General features: G+C 41.3%; 1 protein-coding gene across 1 annotated transcript in view; it reads left to right on the top strand.

The window, feature by feature from the left end:
- The window catches only part of PARD3B (par-3 family cell polarity regulator beta), a 578,916-nt gene that overhangs the window by 25,033 nt on the left and 535,165 nt on the right, over positions 1 to 18,718 (top strand). The window contains exon 2 of the mRNA XM_056861663.1: positions 11,027 to 11,128. Within this exon, the coding sequence (XP_056717641.1) occupies positions 11,027 to 11,128 (102 nt within the window). The remainder of the gene's footprint in view (positions 1 to 11,026; positions 11,129 to 18,718) is intronic.

The raw sequence follows: 18,718 nt of genomic DNA, 5'->3' as shown, positions 1-18,718 counted from the left end.
CAGGCTTTATACATCTGCAAAACATAGGTGTAGATCATATGACATAGTTACCTTGGGGATGGGGTTTCAAGTTCAATCTCCAGTCAAAATGATTGGGAAGTTAGTGATGCAAATGTTCTTGACCCGAGACCGTGGAGAGCTGGTGCCAGTCAGAGTCGTCAATACCAACCTTGATAGATCAGTGATCTGACTTGGTATAAAGTAATTTATGTGATTATAGCCATAAAGCTGGTGTTTTAAGTGGTGGTGTTACCGGTATTTCTAAGCGGAGTAGTAAGGTTCTAATTTATTACATTGTTATTGAAGTATTGAGAGCCCCGTGGCGCAGAGTGGTAAGATGCAGTACTGCAGTCAAAAGCTCTGCTCACAACCTGAGTTTGCTCCCAACGGAAGTCGGATTCAGGTATCCGGCTCAAGGTTGACCCATCGTTCCATTTGTCCAAGGTTGGTAAAATGAGTACCCGGCTTGCTGGGGGTAAAGTGTAGACGACTGGGGAAGGCAATGGCAAACCGCCCCGTAAAAATAGTCTGCCTGGTAAATGTCGGGATGTGATGTCACCCCATGGGTCAGTAATAGCCCGGTGCTTGCACAGGAGACTACCTTTATCTTTTATTGACATATTTGGCTTGGTGCCTTGTATTTGCCAACAGAAGGTATGAACAGTAATTCCTTACTGGAAGATCATTTACCAGCACCAAGCTATCACAACCTTTATATATACAATAATGTGTGGCCCAGTACTTTGGATGTAGCTCAGCAGCCATATGTTCTGGCTTCTTAGGATCTTGATGACCCTGAAGTTTTGTCTTCCCAGGCATGCAACAAAAGCCGGTATGTTATCAAGCCTTTGGTAGATTGCCACATGTGAGTGTTGTGCTATATGTGGCTTCACTGAACATATTTATATGTTCTGACATTCATTTTTCATCTAATCAAGTATGGAGACCCATGCAGTGAAAACTGTAGCTTGTAAAATCTATCTCTGTCTTCATATTTATCTTTCTTGCATTTTGTCACTCAGTGTTTGGCATTTAATGCTTAGAGGTGAGGTAAAATTGGTGGTAATTTTATCTCAAATTGTAGTCATTGCAAGATGTAACTTAGCTTTACCTGAATAATCAACCATGGTGCCCACTTAGCATTGTTTTTTATTCCAGTGATGAGTTTTAATATATGATTAGGAAAATATTTGCATAGTAACATCAAAAATGTTACTCTTTGCATAAAGGATACGATCATAAACAACCTTTGGAATGGCTTGATGTTAAACACGGGGTTGCCTCCCTTAGGTTAATTGCACATGCACATTAACATTGCTGTTCACTATTCTTTTGAAAAGTGCAGAGGTAAATTAAACCAGGTATTTTTTTTTCACATTTCTCTTTTTTTAAAAAGTATATCTTGATTTAGATTATAGATAGCATATATTTTAAGTAATATTGTAACATATGTCATAATCTAGGAGACTTTTAGAAGATATTTAGAAGATCAGTGTATAAAATGCTTTAACTGAATGACCTCATTAACTTAGGAACATCTTGGTAACATGTATTAAGTGGTTTTCAAGAAGTAATTCAGGAACTTTTTCATAACCCGTTGTTTTGTGTGCTATTGTAATTCTAGAGAGCCAATGTGGCGCAGTGGTTAAGGTGTCAGACTAGGACCTGGGAAACACAGGTTCACATCCTCACTTGTGCCATGGGCCAGCTCTTAGCCCCTAACTGTCAAGAGAGTATCCATCTTAGTGGGATTTTCTAGCTTAAAGTGGTTTTGGCCTCTTTCAGGTGCATAGTACACTCTGCCATATCGGTCTCTCTCGACATGTTCCCAGGCAGGCTTAATTGGATCATGGGGGCCAGTGTGGTGTAGTGGTTAAGAGCGGTGGTTTGGAGTGGTGGACTCTGATCTGGAGAACCGGGTTTGATTCCCCACTCCTCCAAAGGAGCGGCGGAGACTAATCTGGTGAACTAGATTTGTTTCTCCACTCCTACACACAAAGCCAGCTGGGTGACCTTGGGCGAGTCACAGCTCTGTTAGAGCTTTCTCAGCCCCACCTACCTCACAGGGTGTCTGTTGTGGGGAGGGGAAGGTGATGATTGTAAGCCGGTTTGAGTCTCCCTTAAGTGGTAGAGAAAGTCGGCATATTAAAAAACAACTCTTCTTCTCCTTCTCTGTCTCCTCCTCTGTCTCCTCTCCTCACTTGGGAGGGGTCAGTTCATTCATTCCCTGGAAAGTTCCATGAAGACAGCCCTATGATTAGTTGTGGAGGTCAGGAGGCTAGGGCCAGTTTTCTCCATAAGTGTAGCTAGTAAGAATAGTCTCTCATCCCCCCCTTCCCTCTTTTACCCCTCTTTGCTGCCAGAAAGACACTTGTATTAAGTTTTGGAGACTTTACACCTCAAGAACCATCTGTGCTGTGCTAGGGCACCGTAAGTAGACAGCAAGTTCACTTTCTTGTTTTTCTATGCGTTCTGCTACCACTGAACTGTATGCTTTGTTTTAAATTAATAGCTTCGCTGAAATTAATAGCTTCTACCCTTTCTCATGAGATCATCCCTCCCTTCTACAAGTTTTCCCACTGTTCACTCACCCTCCCACCTCCCTTCCTTCTCTAAAAATGCATGTTGGCCCAAAGGAATGTTTTAGCTTAGTGTTGTTTTCTTTAGAAGATTTCCTCTGCTTTTTCTAGAGTGGTCATGTAAGAAAGTGATATGCTGGGGAAAGCAATTAATAACTTTGTATCTTGCTTCAATGAAATTATCTTTATTAATGTGGGGAAAGTGCATTATGGGATCTAATAAATCTTAATCCAGTTCTGTATACAGTCTCAGAACTCATTATAAAAGGAAGTAGTGTATGATTGGCACCTTCTGACTTCACTGAGAAGGCCCTGTTGGAAGCAGTCAGACCCTTCCTCCAGCTAAGGTGTGCCACAATGGCACAGGGGCCAAAGACTGGCATAGGAGCAGGGCACTGCTTTCCCTGAAATGGAAGCCCCTCAGAGAGTTTTGGGATCCATCTTGCGTGTCTAGCTTGGACAGGAAGGCGGTTGGCAGCTGAACTTTCCCCCTGGCCCTAAGGTGTGACTGGCAGGACAATGGGGCTAGCTAATCCTCACTGGGTCACCCTAAGGTGGTTCAATCAGCACTCCGAGCAGACCATTACTTACCCTATCTGCACCCATCCCAGCAATCACTCAATATTTAAGAGAATAGTCCAGGCATTCTCTTGGGTCCCAACAACTCATCAAGCCTGTCCTATCTTTTTGTTGGAACCCTGGAAATGCAATCAATTCTTTGTCACAGGCTTTCCTCCCAGCTTGCTTCATTCCGCCTCAGGACCATGTGGGGGGTACAAATATTGGTTCTTTGGCCATTCATAGTGTGTATGTGTGTCTTGGATCTGTGCATGCCCCTCCGCTTGTGTGTGAGCTTTTCCTTTTGCTCCTGGAAACGCTGGTCATTTTCCTCTTCAGCACTGCTTTCCCTGGATGTCCTGTCAAGACTGGTCACTGTCAACCATCCCTGAAACCCTATCCAATTTCCTCCCTTTTCTATTAGTCAGCTGTTGTATGCTTTGTGTGCATATATTCATTGCTTAAATGTATATTTCTTGTTTTGCTATTTTTATTTTTTAATAAAACCAATTTTAATTATGCAACTACCTGCTCATTTGAGAGAGTTCACCTGGGAGTATCCTGGTATACATAGGTTATAGATCCCAGTTACCCCCTCTTGCTCTCTGCTTCCAGCTAATTCCCCCAACCAAAGTGGAGACTGCCTTCTTAGGGTAACACCATCTTATATTGACACCAGTTGAATCTCGTAAAGGAGTAGTGGTCCAAAAACCACCCAGGTCCTAGACTGGTTAGTGTCATGATCCCATCCAGTAAGCCTAGCATAGACTCAAATGAGGAGTTGTCCAGCACTTGATACAGACCCATGAAGTTTGACTGAATCAGAACTCTTTCTAAAGAAGAACAAGTTGAGATGGAAGCAATAGCTCTATAACTGAACTCTAGGACACCTGCAAGACCTGCCCTCCCTAAGGGTCACCATTATATCTCCCTATTTGCTAGAAACAACAGAGGACTCTCCGGGAGGTTGCTGAGCCTCTCTGAAGTGCAAGACTCTAAATGCAAGCATGAGTTCTTGCCCTAGGGATGTGGGGCCTGGCTCCACATTTGTAGTACCAGCAGTGAAATGTGGTTCCTGTCTCCAATTCAGCACCCCAGTCCCTGATTGAGTGAAAAATGTGTCTGGACACCTCCTTCCATGGCCATAGTTGTACATAGGAGCATTGGGGTCCATGTGTTGATGTTAAATGTCAAAATTTTAGTGTATATGGTGGGGGAAAAATGTAAACCCAACTAAATTTTGGGGGTCTTTGATCAGAGCACACAAGAGAGCTATATCATGCCCATTGGTCCTTTGGCCATTTATAGTGTGTGTGTGTGTCTTGGATCCATGCACCCCCGCTTGCATGTGAGCTTTTCCTTTTGCTCCAGGAAATGCTGGTGGTTTTTCTCGTCAGCACCACTTTCCCTGGACGTCCCGTCAAGACTGGTCACTATCACCCATCCCTGAAACCCTATCCAATTTCTTCCCTTTTCTCTTAGTCAGCTGTTATATGCTTTGTGTGCGTATATTCATTGCATTCCCATTGCTGTCTTGTTGCATTTTTTGTCTAGCCTAGCTCACTGTGCCCTGACCTGGATGGCCCAGGCTAGCCTGATCTCGTCAGATCTTAGGAGCTAAGCAGGGTCGGCCCTGGCAAGTATTTAGATGAGAGACCTCCAAGGAATGCCAGGGTTGTGATGTGGAGGCAAGCAGTGGCAAACCACCTCCCAATGTCTCTTGCCTTAAAAACCCCACCAGGGGGTTGCCGTAAGTCAGATGTGACTTTACGGCAAAAAAAGGGATCACTGTGCAGAAGGGAAAAACCATTAAAGCAACAGAATAAAGCAAAGTGAAAGTTAGAGGGTTTCTGTTCCCTCACCCATGTATTTGGTTTAAAAAAATGTGAGATATGAATTGGTCAACATGTGTTGAAATACCCACTAATTCTTTCCCCTCACATCCCCTCACGTCGCGTTTAGTTTTCCCTTGATTCAGAGGGGGAAATTCTGTGTTTTCCCATGCCAGTATATCAAGCTTAAGTTTCATTGGATTGTGCCAGTGGTAGTAAATGATGATGGTGATTATGGTAATACTTTAATAAACCACACTACTATATTAACATTTATTTTGTAATATGTACAGTAGAATTGGATAAAAATTGTAAGCTTTTGGTGGCAGTCTCAGCTAATGTTTCTTGTTTTTGTGGACTGTTAAAAAGGATATTGCAGTAATTTAGGCAGTTCTTAAGCCTGAGTATATAAAGCAACTTTTAATAAAATATAGTTAAAATTAACTCCCCTCTAATTCTTCTAAAAGCTCCTTAGGGGCTCTTGCATGTCAACATCTAAAGACTGAAGAACATAAACGTGGACACCATTGAATCTATTAAAAGTACAGGGTGTTTTGCTGAGGGCTGTTATGAGGTTTGGCCTGTGGGCACTACAGATTCCTTTGATCAATGTAAATAAATACACTTGGCCCTTTTAGTAACCCACCTGAAGGTGTCAACTCTCCTTATTCCTCTTCTGTGTGAAAACCTCAGCATTCAGCACCTGTGGCTCTGATCTGTGTTACTGAGTGGGAGCTTTCCTTTTGGGCTTTCGTTGAGTGTCAGCCAAACTATCCTCTATTAAGAAGAAGAAGAGTTGGTTTTTATATGTTGACTTTCTCTACGACTTAAGGAAGAATCAAACCAGCTTACAATCACCTTTCCTTCCCCTCTCCACAACAGACACCCTGTGAGGTAGGTGAGGCTAAGAGAGCGTGACTAGCCCAAGGTGATCCAGTAGGCTTCATGTGTACGAGTGGGGAAACAAGCCCGGTTCTCCAGATGAGACTCCACTGGTCCAAACCACTGCTCTTAACCGCTACACTAAACTGGCTCAATTCTCAAATGTTCCAGTTTCCTTGAAAATATCTTAAAATAACGATGTAAAAGAAATGAGTTCTGGGTTGACTATTTTGAGCTTGTAGAATTCTTTGCAGATACCAATTCAAACTTTTCTTTAAACTCTGGTTTCTTAAGAAGAAAACAAACAAAACAACAACAAAACAACCACGACTGAGAGCCCCCCCCAGTTTGTGAATCTTATAAGTTCAGCTTTTAAACTGTTTTTATATTACAAGACTTATGGATAAACAGAAGGATAAGTACTCTGGTACATATACTTTTGAGTACACGAGGAAACACTTTTTACAGTTTCCCAAACTGCCGCTACTTCTCTAGTGTGAAAAGCTCTTCCTTTTATTTAGATCCCTTCAATTATCTGAGGTAATTATAGGTAATACTAAAATAATTTGAAAATGCTAATTTTGTTCATTTAAATTTCATTAAGCACTCAAATGCATCTTTTCACCGGAAAAACGAGCAACCATTTTATAAAAGGAAGAAGTGTTTTGTCAGGACTATGTAAATCCAACTTTCATATGTTATTTTATACTGATATGTTTCCATATTACTCTTTGAATTAAAGTAAAAGACGTGAGTGTGCTGTTTTCCTTGCAGTATATTAATTGGAAAGTGCTCTGCGATGGCAGAGAGTCTGTGTGGTGTAGTGCTTAGAGTGTCAGACTAGGATGTGGGAGAGGAAAAGAAGAGAGTAAGGCGCAAGGTAGAGGGTTTATTTAGCTCTTCTAGATCCCTATGCTCTTCGCAGTTTGCTTTGTCAGGGGATCTTTAGAGATTTCTCAGCTCCTACCTTGAAAAGCTGTCAGACTAGGATCTGGAAAACCCAGGTTCGAATCCCCATTTTGCTACAGAAGTCTGCTAGGTAACCTTTGGCCAGTCACACTCTCTGCCTAACCTTCTTCTCAGGATTGTTAGAAAGATAAAAATGGAGAGAATGACGTAGGCCGCTTTGGATTCCCATTAGGGAGAAAGGTAGGGTTTAAATGAATTAAATAAATAAAAGGAGAACTGCAGATATGAGTTGCTAAATTCTTTATCCCGGTGAATAAAGGCTCCAGTCCAGTGTGCACTCGGGAATAAGCCCTGTTTAAATAAAGGCTCCATACCCTGGGGCCCAGTTCAGTTATCACAAACAAAATGGAGATTCTCCACAGGGCACACAGCCTAGTTAATTGGTGGGCTTACATACTTTCACTCCCTTCTCCACTTCTGCTGACTTCAGTTAGTCCTGATGTTTGAATTTAGGTGTCTCAGCTAACGAAGGGTAATTTTGTGTGTGTGGGGGAACCACAGTCCAGCTGTTCAGGATCACAGTTACCAGGACAGAAACTCTCCTCCAAAAGTTAAGGCACCCCAAATGTCACAAGTTAGTTGAAAGACTTATTTTGTCAGTCCTGGTGCAAGGAATGGAGGACATAATGTGTGAAGTTAGCAGTTAACAAGGTTCACATGCTCTCTTGGCTAACTTTTTAACAAAGAGTGTTCTTCTATGTCTGTCAACTTTTATCATTTTAAAGGTAGCCTGGTTTTACAAATCTTAGAAAAGGTGCGGTGACTTGTTTATACAGTGTGTCAGAGTAGCATTGGTTGGTTTGTGCACAAGTCTTATCAGATAGGTGTAGCTCTTTCTACAGAAAGTATGAAAAGGGTGCAGTTGTGAAATGGTATTGTAATGTACAGTGGTGACTGGAATGTTGTGCTGTGAAGATTGGAAACTGAAAGGTTTTTGTGCCGTAAATAACCTTAGACTTTAGACCTGATACCATGGTAGAAACTAAAGCACAGCTAATTGTGCAGCCAGCATATTGCACAATTCTAATGTCAAATTACATTGCTAAATAAATTGATCTGAGTTGGTAGTTCTGTGAGGGCGTCTCTGGGGCTGACATGATTTGACAATTTTATATGTTTAATTATTTGTTAGTGTTATGTTACGTACATGCTGGGCTAACTCTGTTTTTCTGAGTTGTGCTAACTGCTGTTATATAATCAGCCAGACTTTGTAAAAAACACTCCTAATAAAAAGGTTGCTTATCTCTGATACTGAGTTACTGTGATGGAACTCTGGGCAGACTTAACCATCATCTGTATTGAAAATATATCTGAGTCATTGTGTTTGCAATTCAGATTGCAATCCTTGAAGAGGAGAAAATACTCTGCCTTAAAACATAATTTATAACTGCGGAGACAGAAATTTCAGGCTAAAGCTATGTTCTAAGTTGTGGTTATGTTGTCATAGCCAAGTTGTTGGGGCTCCATCAAATTCCTTGTCCATTATTCCTCTTGCAAAAGGTTGCAGTGTACCACATGAGATTATTCTTGACCCATTTGAAACTATACATACACACTGTCATGCATAAGTATGTTTGTGTGTACACATACTCGTAAAAAAACCCCTGAAAAGAATGACAGAATGTGAAAGCCCTTTATGCGCTGTTGATGGAAGACAGAAGAAGAAAGTCAGGAATGGCTTGTTCATGTTTGCATTTAGGCAGCCTTGTGAACCCGCTCCATTCAGATCTCAGCTGTGCTACCAGGTCGTGTTGTTTTTCCTATATACATTTTCCCCTACAGGAGTGTATGGAAGGAAACAAAGGTTTGTAACTTAAAGGTTGGTGTGGTTGCTCAGTCAGACCCTAGTAAACTTTTGTGGTGGGAAAGCGAACTGTGACCTTCTCTGAGTTGCCTTGTTGAAAAAAGTCCTTTTGCAGTGTCAATGGGGTCACTGAGAAAAGAGGCCACTCCTACTCGTTCTTGGTCCCATTCTCTCTTTTTGGGGGGGGGTACAAGAAGAGGATGCTAGAGCATGAGAAATAAAGAACAGAGACAAATTGCAAGTATACCCAATGCTTGTAAAAGCATTGCAAACTACTGTAGCATTGCAAACTACTGTACTCTATGCTGCCATACCACACATACTTCATTTTTTTGCCATCTGAGAGATAGTGGAAAACGATAGTTTAGGTGGTAAACACATTTTGTATTAAACAAGAAGTTTACACTATCATACAGTCACAAAAGGTAGGACTATCAGTACATTTGGATTTAAAGTTTAACTTCATAACACTGAAAACACTTCAATGTATTGTTGCTTAATATATCGGATATGAAAGTTGTAAAATTATATTTAAATTGTTATTGAAAATATTGTTAATGTCCACAAGCATAGGACTGATCAATGTATCTAATTCTCAGCATGGCCAGATCTGTGGATACTTATACCCAAAGACTGGAGCCATAAGTAAACAAGGCAGATCTTTCTACAAACCTGAAAAGCTTTCAAGGCTTATGGAAAAATCATGACACCCAAATCAATCAATCAGTCAATCAATCAATCAATCAATCAATCATTCCACAGAAATAATAGAAACAGCACCTGTAGTTTTAAGGAAGAAATGCCTTCAGTGGATGTTGCTAGGCAACCACAACAGTACCACCAGCCTTCATACCTTGGTTTCTGTCAAAACACAACAATTTCACTGTCAAACACAACAATCTTAATTTAATTTTCTCCAGTAATTGTCCTAGCTTTATGAAAGGTCTTGGAAACTGAAAGTTCAAGTAAAGAGATTTTCCAGTTGAACTGGTATTATTGTGGTGATTTCTGCAGAGAGGTGTATATAGTTTCCAAACCTTCCATTATGGGCTTCAGTCCATGCGATACATTTAGCATGGCAAATATCCATTAAATTGAGAGCTTCAGAAGAGGTGGGCAGTTTGAATTAATGGACCGCAGTCTTCAGATGCAGTGGAATGAGTTAAAGGAAAAATACCATTCTCAATTTTGAATTTGCTCTTCATTTTAAGGCACTAAGTTACTTCAGCTACATAGTATTTTAACTGAGATTTGACAAACCGAGTAGGGTAGTGGGTTGCATACTGTTTCTCAAGGTTAGAAGTGGTGGTTCTAGAAAATTATGTTAGCTGAAAAAAACATGTAGTTACCTATCTGAGGCTGAATATCAAGTTGGTGAAGGTTGTGTCACAAGTACCAGTGACTTCATGGATTTGTATTTGTGTGTATATTTGTGTTGCCTGTACTTCTCCTGGCACCCCCTGCTCAGCTTTTTGTTCTGTTTCTGCCATCATACCTTCTGTCTGCACATAATGACATACTTTAAAACTGAGTCCGGTGATGTTCAGGTGGTGACTGAATCATCGAGGAAGTAATTACCAGCCAAAATGGAAGTTGCTGAGAGAATCTGCAGTCAGGAGAAACAAGGATCCATGAACTAGTCTAAACCTGCTTTTTGCCTCTGGCTTGGATTTGAGATACGATCCATCCCAATCTTAGTCTTATTTGAAAATCAAATGCAGAGCCACCCTGAACCCCCTCCCCACAAGAGATGTTATGCTCTGAACAAGAAGTCCAGATGCTGCTTAATGGAGGGCTGTACTCTTCCTGTCCCTATATTCTCATTCCAGTTGGAGTCTTATTTTGGAATATAGTTTGTTTTTGTAAAGAAGCAAATATGAACTCTCACATAAAAGAATTCTGCATGTATAGTGGCTGAGAGGTTAGCAAAGACTGTTATAAGAACAAAACATTCTAAGTGACTAAGTGAGATTTTAAATATTGTGCTTTAAACCATACCAGATAGGTATAGTAAATTACAGCATTTCTAAAGTCACTTTGCAATATTATATGAATTAACTGGAAAATAGTCCTGTTGAGCCTAGTGCTTATGTCCAAGTAGGCATGTGTTTAGCATTGGTGTGTTTATAGTACGTTACATGTGATAAAATCAAATTAATTTTCCTCCATAAAGAAATATCCCAAGGTTTTGAATATTGTGAATATTTTTTGATTCAACAGCTGTAGAGTAACATGTGAGCCATTTATTTTAAACTGGAATATTGAACAAACCTGTTTGTGAATAAAATTGATGTCACTTCATGGTCATTGTTAGAACATGAAAGATTGTATTTAGTAACATTGTTGCCTGTGTGCTAAAAATGGCAAGCTAATGAGAAAATGTACTTATGTTTCATTTGCAGGATCCTTCTTATTGGGTGAACATTCACCATCTGGAGTACACAGATGGGGGAATCCTGGACCCAGATGACATCCTGGCAGATGTTGTGGAAGACAAAGATAAGGTTGATGGAGAACAATACTTTATTTTTTACTGAAAACTGTCAAATTGAATTAAAGTCTGGTTTACTCTGTTGTAATCTCACATAATTTAATGTACTTAATAACTATATGACAGTGTGATATTGGGTTGAATATTCCAAAGAATTAAACACATTGGATTATTGAATACTGAGGTACATTTCTGCTCCACATTAAGGATGCAGGAGAAAAAGGCAGACGAAGCCTTACAATTTGGTTTTAGGACTTGAATGAAGAAAAAAAAATCTTTAGCTTCTCTTGTGATTTTTTTAAAAGTAGGAATAGCTGCTGATGAGGTCAGGCATTGCTTTTGAACGTGGTATTGATTTGGTGCCTGTTAATTTGGATTCACAAAGATAGCTGTGTTTCCTTCAGTGTCTGAGATCTATTTATAATAAAGAGAACTACATGCAGGCACAACATTTAATTGATACACAACTTGAAAGTACAAACTTCTTTGTTTCTACAGGTTGATGCATGTGTGTTTTCATGGCTCAGAATGTTCTAGATGCCTTAGGTTGTTTTTTTACCTTTACAGGCACACAAATATCTTAAAATGTATGATTAATTGCAGATTCACATTACTGTACTGTGATTTGGTCAGTTTCTTGAGTGATGCATGCATTTATATACAAAACATGTAAAGTGGCCCTGAGTACTTTAAAGAAACTTAGTAATATTTTATCATGGTGCATTCCAAATGGATTTCTTATTTGTATAGTGGTTCTACTATTTGACCAGTCTGTGAGATTTTGTTAAATTATAACATATAGTTCCCATGATATACTTCTAGAAATTAGAAGTTATTTTATTTCCTTTCTAAATACTTAGAGACAAAGATCAAATATACTAGGACCACATTTTGGTCATATTGTAAAAATGATCCTAATATTTGTAAAATTTGAATGTACAGTGTGGTGTAGTGGTTAAGGCCGGCGGACTTTAATCTGGAGGACTGGGTTCGATACCCCTCTCCTCCAGTGGAAGCCTGCTGGGTGACCCTGGATTACTCACAGTTCTCTCAAAACTCTCTCAGCCCGCCCCGTCCCCACCAGGTGCCTGTTGTAGGAAGAGGAAGGGAATGCAGTTGTAAGCCGCTTTGAGACTCCTTAAAAACTCTTATCTTCTGGGTTTCCTGTTGCTTCACAGGTTACAAAATGCCAGTTAATTCCTCTTGCCTTTTATGTAGATGACATTACCCAAGTACACATTTCCCAAACCATCCTGAGGGAGTGAGTGTATTAAGGCTTTGACAGTTTCATGTTCCCCCTAGGGACAGGATGAATCATAAACATATGCATGCAACAAACAGATTTAGTTAATGAGAACAAATGACAATGCTACCATTATTATTCATGATGAAATGGGATATAGCAGGTCATAAGTATTAATCTCTAGTCACTACATATGTTTCCTGGTGTAATATGTTCATGGCACATTACATCTGTTGGATATAGCTGTATAGAAAGATAACAGTTTGACCACATGCATCTGTTTAGTGTTGTCCTTAGTGATTTTCATCCTCCCATGTAGTGAAACTGGAAAAAGGCAAGGGAGTAAATTAGAAAACTCCATCTTCAGTGAAACTACTGATTCGCTGGATTCCTGGGTAACAGTGGTTCTTTCCTAAGCTGACTGAATTAGCAGTTCAGGAAAGTGGGAATTACCTTCTGCACTAAATTCCTTCCTATTTATTACCTTCTGCACTAAATTATGTGGGAATTACCATCTGCACTAAGTTCCTTCCTCTTCTTTCATATGTTGCCGTATCATATATAAGTTCATATATATATATTGCCTTCTGCACTAAATTCTGTGGGAATTACTGTCTGCTCTAAGTTCCTTCCTCTTCTTTCATATGTTGCCTTTTCATATAGCTGGACACCTAGTGGAGAATTTTTATGGCTTAGTTCAGGGGTCCCCAAACTTCCTGAGCCTCTGGGCACTTCTGAAATGTTAAGGAAGTGTAGCGGGAGCACAAAAGATTGGCAGTCATGGAGGGCAGGGCCAGGTGCATGATGCCTTCTAGTAGAGGGGGAGGACCGTCTCTTTGCTTTGAAAAAGAGATGCCTTTTCGTTTCCTTGTAAAAGGGGAGGCTTTGCCCTCGTGAGACCACAGAGAGAGATTGCCAAGTGCAACATTTAAGGACGTCTGGGTCTATGGCCAAGTGGAGGGCGTGTGACTATGATGCATCTGCCTGGGATGAGCTCAGCCCTTTTTTCATTATCTAGTAGTGGGTGAGCCAAAGCTGCCTGTACTAAATGTTTTTTTAAAAAAACTTTGGATTTTATCTGCAAGAAGCTAGTGGTTTCCAGCAAATACACCAGTGGGTTCTCCAGTACCCCAGGGCACGATGTTAATGATTGCTGATCTAGTTAGTAGTCACTGAGGAAACTTGGTGGTATATAATCTCAGAATCTGTCTATTTTCTTTGAGAAGTCCCTTGGGAGGATGGGTGAGCGGCTGCAAGACTAGACTCAAATGCACAAGATTAACATAGGTATTGGTTTGTCAGTAGTACATGTGGAAACGGTCTCAGAAATGCTGTAATTCAGAAGCTGAACATGGGTCAGCCATGTGATGCAGATCCAAAAAGTAGTTGGCTGCATTAATAGAAGCATAGCATCCAAGCAATAAGAAGTTTACTCTATTCCAGGGGTCGGCAAACTCATTAGTTAAAAGAGCCAAATATCAACAGTACAACGATTGAGATTTCTTTTGAGAGCCAAATTTCTTAAACTATATAGGTAGGTACACTGTTTATTAACTTAATAAACTTTAATTAAAGTTTTAAGTCTTAATTAAACTATAGGTACACTGAATAAAACTGGATATCATACTTAATAGTGATCTTATTTATTGATAAAAATTAAATTGTAAGTCCCTGCCATTTCCCCCTCCCTGTCCGGAGTCCTCGTCTGGAGGCCTGGTCTACCGCCATAAAAGCCTATTGGTAGACCTGGCCTCCGGCTGAGTCCCATTGGCTTTCTTGGCAGTAGACCTGGCCTCCGGAGGCCCATAGAAGCCAACGGGTAGACCTGGTCTCTGAAGGGGGACTTTTTCCCCTAGTCGGAGTCCAGGTCTACCGCCAAGAAAGCCAGTGGGTAGACGTGGCCTCCCAATGGGACTTAGCCGGAGGCCAGGTCTACCAAAGGAAGCCCGCCCCGCCCAACAGCTGATAGGCGGGTGAGGGGGCAGGAACCGCTGCTAGAGGGGAGGGGAGGCTTTAGCCTCCCAACCATTGAGGGCAAGTGAAAGGGGGACCTGGCCATTCTCCACGGCGGAGGGGGGGGAGAAATCGCGCCTGCTCGCCTTCTGTCTCTCTCTCTCTCAAGCGCGCGGCTCTGCAGCCCAGCTGCCGGCGCAAGCGGGCGCGAGAGCAGGGGCTCCGAACCAAGTTCGGAGAGCCGCACTCAACAGGCCAAAGAGCCGCATGCGGCTCGGGAGCCGCAGTTTGCAGACCCCTGCTCTATTCCATGCGAGTTAAAACTTGTTTAGGATTCTGTGACCAGTATGGGAACTACGCTTTAAGAAGGCTGTAGTCCTGAAGTGTACAACATGAACAATTACACGGACCATAATGCAGGACTCAACAAATCCACGACCCCAGGGCGCCATGCTACCAAGAAATTTCATTGTGGTGCCTAGTATTTCCAGAAATTATTTTAGTGTAGTGTCTCTCTGCGATCTGCAGTAGAAATACAGATTTAACATTTTGTATCAGAATATGTTTTGCTGTATTACATAAAATACATGTACATGAAGTTCTTTTCACTTCTTATTTATATGCTAACTTTATACCATTTAGGGATGATAGATGAATTCATTTCTTAACAAATTGCTCTCTAGACTGGCTTTAATATTTAGTTAAATTGAGCTTTTTAAAGCAATATTGGAGTTCAGAAAAATTGGGAGAAGTTAGGTTAGAGTTAGATGTTATCTTTTTGTTGTGGTGATGACAAACATGATTACCTGGTATCAGTATATCTAACTCTCAACATGCACAAATCTGTTGATACTTAAATCCAGAAATTGGCACCATGGACAGATAGAGTTTTCTACAAACATGAAAAATCTCCAGGTTTGCAGAAAAATCTTAAATATTTTTTTTAAAGTATTGGGAGTTAAACCCCCACAAATAATAGAAGTACACCTGTAGTTTTAAGAAACAAATGCCATTGTAGTGGCATTATAGGAGTTGCTAAGCAACCATAACTGTATTGCAAGCCTTCACGCCTGGTCACATGACTTTTGCAACTTGACCAGACTTTTCCCAAGTAGAGGCTGCCAGGGGGAGGGAAATCAGGGTGTCTGAGCCGTGTAGTGGTTAGAGTGTCAGACTAGGATCTGGGATATCCAGTTTAAAATTCACACTTTGCCATGGAAACTTGATGGGATGACCCTGGGCCAGTCACTCAGCGTAATCTACCTCACAGGGTTGTTGTGAGAATACAATGGAGGAGAGGAGAACAGTGTCAACTAGTTTGGGTCATCATTGGGGAGAAAGGTGGCGTATAAATGAAGTAAATAATAAACAAAGCTGAAGATGGGGGCAGATAAAGAAAAGTTGGTTGGTGAGTGGGAAGGAGAGAAGGAAGCAAGGAAAGGGGAGAAGATACAGGGTTGCTTGGAGGAAGGAAAATAGACATAGTATGGGAAAGGTGATACACGAAAATAAGTTACCGCTTGTGTTTATTCCACACAATTTTGTCATAGCTATAATAAAATTATAAGAAGCTACGAAGAGTTTTGGATTGGGTTTTGTGGTAGCAATATTTAATAAATACGGTTAGTAAAATACAAAACCCTGATGGCTGGAAAATGAGTGTGACTCTTAAAACTTTGGGCTGGCTCCTAGAGCTAAAGAAAATTTGTCAAGGCCACCATAATGGATCTTGACTACTGTTAAGTGGGCTGTACAATGATAACACCTGGCTCCATTGTGGACTATATAACTTTGTATGTGTGGGCGTCACAGTGCTGCATGTCAGCTGTAGTCTAGGCTGAGAAGCACCATTCGACTGCTATGTACAAATTTCTCCTTTCATTCCAGGGTCTTGCATCTGCCTGTGGTGAAGGTCAGAATTTTGACACTCTGCTGGGAATTGGCATTCTAACCCCTCCCAAGCTTTTCATCCTGCCCCAGATCAGGGACATTGCTGTCTGGGAGCAGGGAGACTGACTCCCAGCTCCTGAGGGTTGGGAGGTAAAGACTTGCCACAGTTGTAACAGCTGATGGGCAGCAAGAAGAGTCAGCAGCAAAAGGGCAGGTCCCAACCTCAGTAATGGGAGGGGTCATTCCCCTTGTGGAGGGATGTATCCTTGCAGAAGAACAGACAGCTGGAAGGGGCCGTGGCTCAGTGGTAGAGCATCTGCTTGGCATGCAGAAGGTCCCAGGTTCAATCCCTGACATCTCCAGTTAAAGGGACTAGGCAAGTAGGTGATGTGAAAGACCTCTGCCTGAGACCCTAGAGAGCTGCTGCCAGTCTGAGTAGACAATACTGACTTTGATGGACCAAGGGTCTGATTCAGTATAAGGCAGCTTCATGTGTGTTCATGTGGGATGGGCATGTGCACCGGGCTGCCTTTAAAAGCTTGCAGCGGGGGAGGCTAATCAGGATGTCTCTAGCTACCCACTACAGAATGCAAGGGAGGGGAAAGAAGAAAAAAATTAGGTGCTTTTAACCCCCCCTTATAATAGTGAGAGGTTTGGGGGCCATATTGGAATGTTGACTTTCAGCTGAGAGTTGGGCTCTCTAACCATGGCTCCCATGGAATAGCAAATTTCTTGCTCCATCCCAGTGGAGTGATGCAGTGTATGGGGTAAATGTGGGCTCTATTTTGTTTATCTGTGATGAAGACAAATTGATTGGTTTTAGAAGAAGGTAACATAGTGAGAGGTATGGAAAACAAGTCCCATGAGAAAAGGTTTAAGAATTTGGTTGGGTTAACCTGGAGGAGAGAGAGCTAAGAGGCAGACATGGTGGAGCTCTTTAAATACCTGAAGGGCTTTTTGGTATAACAAGACAACTGTTTCTGCTCCTGCTCTTCATCCCCTTGATGGGCTTTGCAGCTGCACAGACCTGTGATTTGGAAATTCACAGGGTTGAGGAGTGAAAAATCCAGCCCTTAGACATAGTTTGGACTGTGTGTGCCTAGACAGAACAAGTAGGTTTGTTCTGTGCTGCTTCAGCCCATCTTATAATGCACTCAAAGTACATGACAATTTCTTAATGTTAAGAGCAGTTTGACAATGGAACCAATTATCTAGGGGCATGTTGGGCACACTCACTGCTGGTCTTCAAGCAGAGGCTAGACAGCCATCTCCTGGGTGATAGAATAGCTCTGCATTTCCTATGCTGGGGTAGGGGGTTGAACAAAACACTCTGTAATGCCCTTTTCAACTCTGTGATGGGCCTCCAATGTACAATCTGCAGCAATGTGTGAAGTAATAGGAGAGGCCAGTGAAACTTCCTGGAAGCTTTCCTTTTCATACAGTTGTGATAGTCAGTAAAGAACATTTGATGACTAACCAGTTCTCAACATGGATGGAAGAAAACCAATGAGAATACAATCAAGCTCCATTACTGCATTGTTGTGCGGAAGGTTATGTGGCACTACATGTCAGGCAAAATGGGCAGTTCATTGAGTACCATGGAGCAAGGAAAATTGGTTCTGAATGAAAGTAGCCTTAACTCAAAACATCAAAGTAGCCTTAACTCAAAATGAAGTGCTAAAAATATTCTTGACTCTGCCAGATGGATAATCATTGTGACAGTCCTCATGCACTCAGTTGGAATGTGTTGATAAATTGATCTTATCAAAGCTAACTGGCTGGGCAATATGGAAATCACAAGCGAATGGTTGAGAAGGGAGTGCATGGCGATTCCCTCCCCTGTTAGTCTTAAGGTTCGTTGGTCTTCATAGAACACTGACTGTGGATTCAGTGAAAAGCTGCCATTTGGGAAGCAAGAGAAAGGGTGTAATAGTGCTTATTGCCTGTGAAATGCCATTGGGTGTTCAGGGACTTCTGCTGTGTCTTTGATTTGGGCTGGCCTGTTTCTACCCAAACAGAAGCAGGTTCTAATCCCGTTAAAAGATACTGTATTACCCTTTTATTTTCTGGCATCTACAACTGTTTATGCTATTCGATGGTAATGTTGGTGATAGTAACATACATATAAAACTGTCTTTTACGTAGTCTGACCATTGGCCCAACTATGAACTACCCGAGAGCTCATAGAAACGTTGGCATAGCACTTTCTTAGCCCTTCTAACCTGAGATCCTTTAAATAGATGTGTCAGAAAATGAACCTAGGACCTTGTGCATGCAAAGCAAGAAGTCAGCTATGGACATCACATACTTTGCTAATTGAAGTTCATGTTAAATTTAAGTCGGTGTGCTGGACAAGCATGTTGTACCATAGCAAGTTTGTCATAGCCATTATTCCTTCCTTATTCAGAGTTGACAAAATTCAAATTTCCCCTGCTTGGAATGGAAACAATACAAAGGATGTGTCTGCCCTTTCGGAGAGTAGTTATTAATAATCTGTCACGTTTGTTTTCATCTGTT

The sequence above is a fragment of the Euleptes europaea genome, chromosome 15 (assembly GCF_029931775.1).
Source record: "Euleptes europaea isolate rEulEur1 chromosome 15, rEulEur1.hap1, whole genome shotgun sequence".
NCBI lineage: Eukaryota > Metazoa > Chordata > Lepidosauria > Squamata > Sphaerodactylidae > Euleptes > Euleptes europaea.
The sequence above is the reverse complement of the archived record's forward strand: the minus strand, read 5'-3'. Positions and strand labels throughout refer to the sequence as shown.